Source organism: Antennarius striatus, chromosome 12 (assembly GCF_040054535.1).
Source record: "Antennarius striatus isolate MH-2024 chromosome 12, ASM4005453v1, whole genome shotgun sequence".
Lineage (NCBI taxonomy): Eukaryota > Metazoa > Chordata > Actinopteri > Lophiiformes > Antennariidae > Antennarius > Antennarius striatus.
The window spans coordinates 21813035-21825000 of record NC_090787.1 but is presented as its reverse complement, the minus strand read 5'-3'; the positions used below and the strand labels follow the sequence as shown (position 1 = coordinate 21825000).

The window sequence follows — 11966 nt, the reverse complement described above, 5'->3', positions numbered from 1 at the left end:
GTAAGACAGAAAGTAAGAGCAAAAGGAACCATGAGGAATGAAAATGATCGGCACGGCGGGGGTCCCAGTCGGCTGCTTCAGGGTGGGGGCTGTTTAAGCTGGTCCAGTTTGCGTAGCAGCATGTTGTAGTTGTCTTTGGTCCCGGGGGCCTGGGGGTCCAGCTTCAGAGACAGCTCGTAGTGTTTCTTTGCCAGCTCAAGTTTCCCCCAGCGGTGATAGAGCACAGCTGACACAAACAGAGACCGACTCATCTCATGGTAACACGCTGGAATGTTCTCTCTCTAGCACGCAACATCATTGTTTGAGCTTCTGAGTCTGATCAACGACCTCAAATATCTGATACGACCAATCACGTGTCAGCTTACCTAAATTGCCATGGCAACTGGCAGCATTTGGGTTGATGCGGAGAGCGTGGAGGAAGAACCCCTCCGACTCCTGGGGACCAAACAATGAGAGCAGGGGATGAAACATGGATGGAGACACCCCCACCAGGTGAGACACCCCCACCAGGTGAAACACCCCCCCCAGGTGAAACACCGTACCGCCGGCTGACCTTGTATTTCTGGAGCTTCCCCAACACGTTAGCCAAAGAAAACATGATGGTGTGGTCGTACGGGAGGATCCTCAGAGCCTCTCGGCCAATCAGCTCTGCCTGACCCAAGTTACCTGAAAGACAGAAACATGTCAGGTTTTAATCTGAGGTGATTTAAACACACACACACACACACACACACACACACACACACACACACACACACACACACACACTACAGCAGACATCTAGACTGGTTGTTGGTTCATTTCATCCATGAACAGCCGGTGTGGAGAGACGTCAGTGGCGTCTGGAGTTTCTTCTCTCCACACATGGAGGAGCGCTTTAGTCTCCTCATTAAGGCTGAAAACAAGGCCCACTGGGTTATTGATCTCTGCCAGACCCGTCTGATGGGGGCCACAGACAGACAGGCAGACAGACAGACAGACAGACAGACAGACACAGACGTGTCCTCGTCATGGCAGCATCCTTCACACACAGCGTGCCAACATGTGACTGAGTGTGTGACCATGACGGGGTGTGTCCGCCTGGATCCAGACGTGTTCTGCTTCTTGTTTGTGTAATGATCAAAATAAAAGAGGGGGGGCACATCAAAGAGGAGAGAACCCTCCCGACGCCTCGCCGTCTGAAATGACACCCATTGTTCTTCTTTACTCTCGATTTTGTTTGCTGGGGTAGCTGGGGAGAGGGGTAGAATTATTTCTGTCAGATTTGGGGGAACAAATGCGATGGGGGGGGCGCTATTCTGGCTGTGCTTGCCCATGTTTGATCAGGAGCATACTGGGCCCTGATTGGACAGTTCCAGTGCCCTCCTGGGAGACTCCGCCCCCACGGGAGCAGCTTCTGACAAAACGGCTTGAGCTTTTTGGAAATCAGAGCATTCTCCACACGGCAGGGAGGAGCGGCTCCAAAACTCCCCAACAAAGCTTTAATACATAAATTTCAAGCATTACTGGTTCCTGCTCTTCCGGTCTAATCTCATTGGCCGTTTAGATTTCCTGCTTTCCAAAACAATGCGGTTTTTAGGACGTTAAAGTGGGATCAAAACACACTCAGAACACACACTCTGATAGTCACATGTATTAAGAATAAATGTAATAAACTACAGCAATAATAATAGTAATAATAAAAATAATAGTAATAATGACAATAATAAAAATAATAAAATCATAATAACAGTACTAATAATAATAGTTATAATAATAGTAAAAATAATAGTAGTAATAATCATAATAAAATCATAATAGTAATAATAATAATAATAATAGTAATAATCATCATCATTTTAGCATATTATTATATTGTGAATCACACAAATATTGTTGATGATGAACTCTGTGTGTCTATGTGTGTGTGTGTGTGTGTGCCGTTGGTACCAGTGTTGTCCAGCAGAATCACCATGTTGTTCCAGGCCAGGCTGTGCTCAGGTTTCAGCATGGTGGCGTTCCTCCAGGCGTTGAGAGCGTCGACGTGTCTGTTCTGGTCAGCGTACTGTCAGGATCCAATCAGGAAACAGAGTCAGCTGGTTTTTTATCTTCCCTCTCTAGCAGTAATTCACTAATAGAAGTTCCATATTGTTGTATTTCATGCCACTTTCACTAGAATTCCAGTGCATCACACAGTAACTTTAGTGTTAAAGCGTCTCCCTTGTTCGTTGTTTTTTCCCAGCAGCCCCTGCTGGACTGTGAACACCCTGAATCTCACCAAGCGTCCCAGATTGTAGTAACAGTCGGGGTACTTTCTCCTGAAGCGGATGGCATTCCAGTAGCTGTGCTCTGCCTCCTCAAACTTCTGCAGGCTGTTCTGGACGATACCCAGATTCATCCAAGCTGCAGCAAAGTCAGGCCTGACAGGTACAGAAACTATCAGGTGCAGTAATGGAGTGACTCAGCAGTGGTTCAGAAACTATCAGGTACAGTAGTGAGACACCAGGTGTGTGGTTGTGTGGGTCGACTCTTAGCTGAACACACTGAATAGAAACGGCTCTGGACAGCAGCTGCTCTGCCTCCAGGAGTTCATTCCTCTCCTTCAGGATGTTCCCCAGGTTGTTCATAGCGTGGACGTAGGTCGGATGGAGCCTAAAGAAGAGTCTAGTTAACACCCATCGTCTACACCGTTCAACCCCCCCGCATGAAGCCTGGACTCACCTGACTGCCTCCCTGTAATACCCGATAGCGGCGGTGGTGTTGCCCCTGTCAGCCAGGTTCTTACCCACATTATAATGAACCTGAGGAATCAGGGGTGACACCAGAGGGCAGATTATTACCCCCACAGAGCAGAGTATCACCCCCACAGAGGCTGGATGTTTACCTTAGCATTGAGGGGGCAGACAGACAGGGCGCTGGTGAAGAGGCGTTGCTCTGAGCGCCACTGGTTACTACGCAGCGCACAGCGAGCTGCATACACACACAGCAGAGACCACACACACACACACAGCAGCTTCTGGAGGGACACAAGGAACGTGTTGAAGAACCATCAGCCAGTAGAACCAGTAGAACCAGTAGAACCACAATCATTACCAGTGACGCAAAGTTAAGACCATCCACGTGTGTGTGTGTGTGTGTGTGTGTGTGTGTGTTACAGATGGACACCCCCTGCTGTCATCACCCCTGTACAGGTGAGTCTGTCATCAGACACTCCTGTCTGAAGCACAGAAGCACCAAAGCTGCACAAACAGGTGATGAAAACTGGGTCAGAACCAGTCCAGAGTGGTGGGGGCTCACAGGGGCACAAAGGGTACCCGACTGACCCCCGCTCCAGAGTCAGGCTCAGTAGTTGGTGTCCTGTGTGGTGCAGCCACGTTCAGTCTGAGACCGATTGGTTTTTAACAGGGAGGGTGCTCCCCAGCCCCCCACCTGCACCCAAACACACCACACACACAGGCATGGTGTGAGGTGTGTCTTCAGCCCCACCCATGATGGTAAACGATCACATCAGCAGCAGGTGGCCAGGTGGCTCACTGATGTCTCAGGCTGTCCATCCTGACCCCCATGATGACCCAGTGGTGCTACAGGAGGACATACGGGGGGGTCCTACCCAGTGCCTTGCCCAGCGGCAGCAGCAGTGTCCCAGGCAGCTGGCCAGCAGCAGGCAGGAGCCGGCCGAGGACAGGTACAGCACTCTCTCAGCAATCACAAAGCCCACCCGGAAAAACACGTTAGACGCTGGGAGAAAGGGAACGACCAGCAGCACCAGGCCCAACGTCAGCGTCCTGATGGGGGGGGTCAGAGGAGCAAAGGGTAAAACACTGGAAAAGGGCTGTTTTACACTGAAAGGGAAGGAAACTTTAGAAATATAGTGTCAATAAACCAGAGACAACATCCTGAAACACACACACACACACACACACACACACACACACACACACACACACACACACACACACACACACACACACACACAGTCTGACTGAACCAACAGAGGATGTCAGGAGTGAATGGAGACGGCGCTCTGGTCACACTGCAGTGAATGTGGTAGAATGTTCATAATAAAGGACAGTCGGGGGGGGGGGGGGCAGCGTCTCCTCTACAGCGTGTGGAAGGCTAGAGCTGCTTACCTCCTCCTCTGGCCGTCCTGTGAACACAAGGCTTGGCTTATCAAGCCTATCAGGATGCACCAGAGCAGCAACAGCCACACCATCCTCCAATCAGTGGCTGACTTAATGAGAGGCACACAACCCATGGACCAATCAAAACACAGCCACCAGGGACACAGCAGCAGCCAGGCATTCAGAGAGTAGTAGTAATTATAGTTCACTATCTGCCAATCAGCGAGGAGCAGGATGGAAGAGAAGACAGGGAGAAAACCATTTCAGCATCAGAACAAGATCACTGAGTTCATCAGCAAATTCACTGTTTGATGACTGTAATGTAACACAGGTGGAATTTATGCTGCATCTCATTAAATACCCACAAGGTAGCATCCCACTCACTCGAAGAAAGATGTTGTCTGCAAAAGAGGCAGGGTTGTCCACTTCAGTGAAGGCTGGTGGTCCTGTTCCCATGATCCTCCAGCGTGCATAGAGCATTGACATCCCTCCAAAACCCATCAGAGCTAACCGCGTGGGCAAACCGGTCCGTAACACCTCCCGCATCTGTCAGAAAAACACACGACAAATAAAGACACGTTTATTAGTTACTGTCAAGCCATCTTTCAGGAGCACAGTGGTGTTACATGTACATGACTTTAAATAGAAGGCGCTATGTGACGTGACAGTAATCATAGAGGGAGTACATAATTTATGACAGGGTGGGGGGTGGGGATATTAATTGTAACTTACATTGAGTGGGGTTTTCCTTAGGAGTAGCCTCTGGCTGAGTTCATACACATTAACATTACAGATCAGGAGGACATCAAAGGCTGCGTTCACACCCTGAAGGAACCAACGCAGAGAAGGAGGAGACATTAAAATGCATATAGGTCAGCAACAAACCCATCTGTGGTGCCTTTCATTCACATGAAGAGAAGAGTTTTTGGTTCTTCCCACAAGTAGAAAGGACAGTGGAAGAACAATTCATTGGTACTTAACATTAGAAAGCATCGACTAATGAGTGTGTATCATGAATCAATAATGATATTTCTTTTTCTTTTTTACTGGAAGAAATTAAATCATTCACTCAAAACCAAACGGCTTTAAAAAAACAAAGACTTTGTACCAAGACTGTGATGCCTTGTTCTTTACAGAGCATCGCTGCAGCACACAGCAAGATGCTGACCACAACCCACTGGACACACATCCTGTAAGCCCCATCACTCCCTGGAACAACAACATCATCCAATCAGCGTTTATAGCTGAGGGTTAAAATGTAGGTGGTCAAACATTTCATTTCATTAAAAAACATTTCATTCAAAAATGAAATAATCACGCTTTTGCACACATGGACAGTTGTCTGGTTGTTCAGTACGATGATGGACACAAAGAGCTGCGCCTGCGTCAGGTACCTACCTCTGGAAAAAGCTTTGCAGTACGTGAGGAAAGACAGCTGGAAGAACAGCGCACACAGAAGATCTGCCCGACCCACTACACCCGCCACCTTAAGGGATGGAGAGGAAACAAGGAGTTAAACTACCAACACACAGCACGTCTGTACGCATCAGTCATTAATTATTGCATTTTGTATCAAATATTCAACATCATTTCTGCTTCCATGTTTCATCGGGTTACGAATGGAAGCTGATTCAAAGGGAGGAAGCTCTCATTACCATCGGCCTGTTGGTGTTTGTGTGTTATAGTGTGTGGGTACAGTGTGGTGGGCATCCTGGGGTTCCCTGCTTTGATAAATACAGCAGGCCTAAGCCAACAGTATGCCTCCTCCCACCCCCCAGGTCTCCCCCAGTCCTTGACCTGCATGATTAAAGAGAATTGAGAGTTGGAATCGCTGCTTTCCAGCCAGGCTGTACAGCTAACACACAAACGCTGGCGGGTCAGTAAGCAGCCCAACAAAGCTAATAGCCAGGCCGTGCTAGCGCACGCACCTTGGCATTGCAATCCCTACTGAGACGGGGCTTTTGTTCTTGGCGTGGATCCACTGCATGTTTAGTATTAAAGCCCTGAAGCAGCCTGTCCAGATGTCACCATCCACAAACCGTCTCACAAAAAGGTTTTCCTGCAGCCCAAATTCACAACCAGAGAAATGAATCCAGGCCTGTGCAGACCCACAACAGCAGCCCCCCCTCAAAGAATACGTATACGCCATTTAGTTCAGTCATGCATCATGGGTTCACTGATCACACATGCTTGTTTTCTGTTCATTGTTCATTTTTTTAAAAATATAACTGAATTCTGAGGTTAATCAGGGGACAGATGCAGACGGTTGAAAACTTTCCTGTTCTTTAACTTTTAAATTAGTCTATTCTTAATACTTTGTTACTATCATGAAAAATAAGCCAATAAAAAAGAACGTGTTCTACCAAAACTTGATCCAGAAACATATGGTGGATATGAATGTAGTGTCAGTAGAGTAACAGAAAGACCAGGAACTGATACCTCAAGTAGCTGAGATAATACAGATTCACAATTATTCAAATGGATTTCACAAATCTGTGAAAGGTATCATCTATTATCACCTCCAAAGGGAACTCACGTTCTTGTTTATAACTCACACACTAGTGATAACCACATGACTCCAGGTGGGAGGTGTAGGTTCCTAGCATTGATTAATACAGCAGTAATTTAAATTGTCATGAGGTAGAAGAGAGAAAAGTTAAATCATCATGATGAAACAACCATAATCTCTGCCATGCCATGCATGCAAAGATAAAACAGCTCGTGATCGCTTTATCATAACACCAAATGAAACACACTGGAAGGACAAGTCTATTTTGACATAACCTGTAAAGTATCTTCTTCCTGTGTTGGTTTCAGTACTTGTGGTTTATGCTCTCTGTGGGTTTGTAGCTGTGAAGACTACAAATCCACTAATCATAGTTTCAAAGGCATTCGCTAAATATTTCCCTGCTTCTGTACTTGAATTACAGAAAAATCTGCTGCCACAATTGTGGTATTATTATGGTAGCTACACTGCCTAGCACTCATTTTTACATTCACATGTACAGTCAGCATTATGGGATTGTTTTGTGTTGCTCTGGTTGCTTCATTTGATTCCGTTGTGAGCCCAAACATGGAGGGCTTCTGATACACTTGATAGAAATGAAAAATAATCTCTTAACTTTAACTGAACTTACACTTTCTGTGTGAATTGGGTGCGCAGCAAAGAAGAGGGCAGCAAGCAGAGAAGTCTTGGGAGCATGGTTCAGAATCCTACCAGTCTCATCATAGTCAAGCCCCCCAATCAGTATAGCGAACACTTCAATCATGAGAGCAGATATGACAGCATGAAGGATGATGTTGAGCACGTGGAAGCCAATAGGGTGCAGGCCTCCAGCCAAGAGGTAGTTCAGTCTGGAAAACAAAGAGGGGTAACACCGAATACCACTGACTCAGGTCAGCTCAGAGTCTGACAGACACAGCTTTATCTCTATGAACCCTATGTAGACCAACAAAGCCCTTAGCTGTGACTAGTGATGTTGACTTACTCTAGAGATCTTCATTACTGCAGAGCTCTCAAAAAAGCAAGAATCAGTTGTCATGAATACACAGTGTTAGACACATCAACGACAAATAATTTCATCATTATTATTACTTTAACTATATACAGGCTGTGGGTAAAGGGTGTGATTTACTGTGAGCCCACGTGGGACCCCCACCTGAACGTGAGGACAGTGAGCGGTCGGTAGGATTTGTGGCTTGAGTTGCTGCTCAGGTTGCTTCCCCAGAAGTCATTGCTCCAGATGTTACTGAGGGGCGTGGTTGGCTTCAGGTCCTAGAACACAAACATAACGTTAGACTGGTCTTGCATCTCACATGTGCAGCACATTAGTGTTGTTAGAATGTCATAAGAACACTTTTAGTTACAGGTATTCCTCAAGATATGAACATCTGACTTACAAACATTTGTGGATACAAACAACTGCACAACACCAACTGCTGTAATTCCCCTTTCTGCTGCATCAACATCAACACCCCATAGATAAAGATTTCACACCATGTCAAAATAACCCAACAGATATCAGACTAAACAGTTTGCTCTGATGTCAGACAACAAGTTATCTTTTCTTCTTTCCTGTTGGCGTCATCTGCAGCGTTTGCCCTCCTTTTCTCCACATCTTTGTGAACTTCTGATCAGAAAACAAACCCACAATGCATTTCTGTTCATGGAGATGTTCACCAACATGGGGAAAGTTAGAGGAGCAATGTAGACAATAGACTACCTATAAGAAAACTCAGTCACAACCTGCTGTTAGTTCATTCATTCATTCATTTTCCAACCCGCTTAATCCGCTAACGCAGGTCGCGGGGTGGCCAGTGCCTATCCTGGCAGTCTCAGGGAGTGAGGCGGGGGACACTCCGGGCACGACGCCAGTGTACCGCGGAGCCACACAGAAACAAACAATCATTCACACACACACTCACTCCTATGGTCAATTTGGGACTGGCCAATCAACATGAAGCGCATGCTTTTGGAGGTGGGAGGAAGCCGGAGAACCCGGAGAGAACCCACGCAGACACGGGGAGAGCATGCGAACTCCGCACAGAGCGGGACCCGAACCCGGGTCCGCCGTGTTGTGAGGCAGCAGCGCTAACCACTGCGCCACCGTGCCGCCTGTTAGTTCATATTTTTTTTAATTATTGATGGGGTTGATGAGCTAAATGACGTAGGAACCAACATTGGCTGGGTTATGTTTCTGCCCGAAAGCATTAACTGACGCTAACGCTGAATGCCTAACTCTGAATGTTTTGCTATTTGATGTTAACTATTGGACAATTTAACCAAGAAACTTATTTAATAATCAATACATATTTCATTTATGTGTTGTTATGTCTTTTAAGTGTTTCTGGTAAGCATATATAGAGTAGTAATGGCCTTTACATGACCTCAAATGACAATTATAGATTAAAATTAAATAAATAAAGACTTATGAACAACGCATCCGTGGTGCCCTGGCGTCACGCCTGGAGTGTGCCCTGCCTCACACCCCATGTTCACTGGGATAGGCTCCAGCGACCCCGTGACATTGAAATGAGTGAATCAATGAACAAAACAGCTTACAAACATCCTTTCAGAATCAGTGTGTAAGTTGAGGACTACCTGTACGAACAGAATACAGGTATCCAGGTGTGACACCGCTGACAGGAGCATACCTTGTTGTTGACGATGGCCTCAGAGTCATCGAACACGAACTCGCCGTCGTAGCTGTTGATGAAGCAGAGGAGGGCCAGCAGGGCCACGGCTCCTCTGGCCTGGCCCGGGGTCAGCGCCGGCAGGGGGATCCGGTGATCCCAGGGAACCTCTGATAGCACCATGATGGGAGGGGTCTCTGCTCATTCTGGAGCATCATCTAGACCTGAGGGAGAGGGGTTCACAAGCAGCGTCATAACGTGTCCATACAGCTGCTGTGACGTCATTCAGAAGGCACTGCTTTATATACTGGCTGTATTCTTACCTCTTTATTTTTTTAAATAAAATTTATTAAAGAAAATTCAGTAAAGTATACAAACAGTATACAATACAGAGAACATATAAGAGAGTTGTCAGGGGGTATGACTACATGTCCTTGCATTACACAAAAACATCTAGAGCAGAACATGTGCTTAAGGTCTTTACAGCTTTTTTGTTGTCAGAGCTGTCAATAAGCTGTATGTATTGTTCAACATCTTTAAGAAAACGAATACAATTAGGTTTTTGTTGCTGAATTTACATTTATGAGTAAAAAATTTAGCCAAAATGATTGACAGATTTATAAGAAATAAAGCCTTTTCCTCTTTAGAGTGTATTCTTACCTCATACTGGAACAGACAGGCTGAGTGACGTCGAAACGTCCCGTGTGGTTCTCATGTTAGCCCTTCAGCTGCCGACCGGCTCAGTAAACATGGACCTGAAGACTGACGAACAGCGAACAGCCGCACCTGAACACACCGCAGCAGCTGACGGGCTGACGATGTGACGTCAGTCCACACCTGAAGCTAGCATGCTAATACAACACCACTTTAGCATGTGCTATTAGCGGGCGATACTCCTGTTTCTGCAGCATAAACCAGACAGATGTACAGAGGACTGTCTGAGCCGGTAATAACTGTTGTAAAGGATTTCTTTAAAACCGTAAATGTGTTCGTATGAAACAGCCACAAACACTTGTCGGATAGTTCGACGCTGTCAACAAACCTGCGGACTCCGGCTCCGGCACTTCCTGGAGCGTCAGATCACGTGATCAATTTTCAGCCAGTAGTTGAAGGAACATTTAGACACGTGCTTAAGGTGGAGCCAATGGTGGAGTCCGTTCACTGCGGTGCCGGTCCAAAAAACAATATGATACAGTATAATATACGTTAAAAAGAAAAAGAAGCTGTATGACGCTTTATATTCACTTCTCCCCTGGAGATAAATACACGTTATGCACTTTGCTTTAGCCTTTCTTCTATTATGGTTTTTTTTTCATTTTTGATGACACACTTTCATTTCAAATTATTATCAGTAAAATGTGAAGAACCAAACATATAACAACTATATGAAAGTTATAACAGCATGACCAGTGTGGGATTTTGTTTCTCAATTTTATGAACTATTAGTTGCTTTATGAGAAATGCTTTTTACACTCAACATATACAAGCCAGAGCAACACGCACGCGCACACACACACACACACACACACACACACACACACACACACACACACACACACACACAAAGGGCTTATAGACATGCAAGTAAATGGAGAGATGGAGTAGTGATGGGCAACACACATCAGTGTCCTAGGAGCAGTTTGTGGGGTTCGGTGTTTTGCTCATGGGCAACTCAGCAGTGCTCAGGAGGTGAACTGGCACCTCTTTCACATTTATCCAGAATTCTCCAGAATTTATCTTTATTTGCAAACATTTTACAACTTATTGGTATTTCTAGAATAAATGGTTGCCCATTGGTGAAGTTCTCCAAATACGAAAACAGAAGCTAAGTGTTGTTTTCTGATGGCAGTAGCTCAGTCCACTAAGTCTTGAGCTGGGGACCGGAGGGTCACCGGATCAATATTCATTTATTTATTGATTATTTTGGGGTGGCACAGTAACGAAGCTGCCATAAAGCAAGAAGGTTCAAGCATTGATTCCTTTCTGTGTTGTTTGCATGTTCTCGCTGTGTCTGTGTGGGTTCCTTCTGGGTTCTCCGGCTTCCCACTCCCACAAACATGCAGCTCAGGTGAACTGGTCCCAGTAAATGGGGCAGCAGCTCAGTCCACTAAGTCTTGGACTGGGGACCAGAAGTTGCCGATTCTAGACCTGGGTGGGCCAAAATATTTGGATTATTAACTGGCAGTGGGAGGGCCTCTATGGTAAACACTGTATATACATGTGTAAATATTTGGAGTGGAAAAACAGGGATTATTAAAAGATTGATTGATTGAATTGTTTGATTAAATTGATTATATTTCTGTATTTCTCTTGGTTGCTGCCCTCTTAGTGCGCTGAACATCTGCATGTTGTCTGTTATTAAATATAAAAACATGCTTCTGTAATGAAGTGTTAATAGACAGAATCACATCCTTCAGAGCTGGAGGTGTTGGGTTTTCCTGAGGACCGTGGCCAGACGTTGGGATTTTGTGCTCCACTTCACCTGTCATTGGTTCGGGAAGACAAGGAATCTCCCTAATGGCAAAAGTCAGGGGCTCAGGGCAATGGAAGGGGGGAAATATTGTTAAGGCCACATTCTCAGACTTTAAAAAGGGTCTCAGGGTCAGTTTGAGAAGCAGACACTTATTTGACAAGAAAGCACATGGCTTTGGTACACTATTGTCCCTGGTAGTGCCAGTTTGGTGATGCTTCACCAGGACTGGGGCCGCTGGTTTTCTATTAAATGGTTTTGAG

General features: G+C 45.9%; 1 protein-coding gene across 2 annotated transcripts in view; it reads right to left on the bottom strand.

The window, feature by feature from the left end:
• tmtc4 (transmembrane O-mannosyltransferase targeting cadherins 4) overlaps positions 1-10308 on the bottom strand; it is a 10441-nt gene extending 133 nt beyond the window's left edge. The window contains exons 1-19 of one of the 2 annotated variants that reach the window (XM_068329559.1): positions 10276-10308; positions 9894-10019; positions 9255-9457; positions 7760-7875; positions 7238-7454; positions 5499-5586; positions 5209-5309; positions 4833-4925; positions 4485-4646; positions 4110-4312; positions 3590-3764; positions 2864-2995; positions 2701-2780; positions 2524-2631; positions 2258-2399; positions 1930-2044; positions 554-666; positions 366-435; positions 1-226 (exon numbers count right to left, since the gene is read on the bottom strand). The exon at positions 1-226 is cut by the window's left edge and continues 132 nt beyond it. In XM_068329559.1, the coding sequence (XP_068185660.1) occupies positions 78-226; positions 366-435; positions 554-666; positions 1930-2044; positions 2258-2399; positions 2524-2631; positions 2701-2780; positions 2864-2995; positions 3590-3764; positions 4110-4312; positions 4485-4646; positions 4833-4925; positions 5209-5309; positions 5499-5586; positions 7238-7454; positions 7760-7875; positions 9255-9416 (2226 nt within the window). In that variant the 5' untranslated portion in view covers positions 9417-9457; positions 9894-10019; positions 10276-10308 and the 3' untranslated portion in view covers positions 1-77. Of the gene's footprint in view, positions 227-365; positions 436-553; positions 667-1929; positions 2045-2257; positions 2400-2523; positions 2632-2700; positions 2781-2863; positions 2996-3589; positions 3765-4109; positions 4313-4484; positions 4647-4832; positions 4926-5208; positions 5310-5498; positions 5587-7237; positions 7455-7759; positions 7876-9254; positions 9458-9893 lie in introns of both variants that reach the window. The other variant, XM_068329560.1, reaches the window with a different exon arrangement.
• Positions 10309-11966: the final 1658 nt, after the last annotated feature.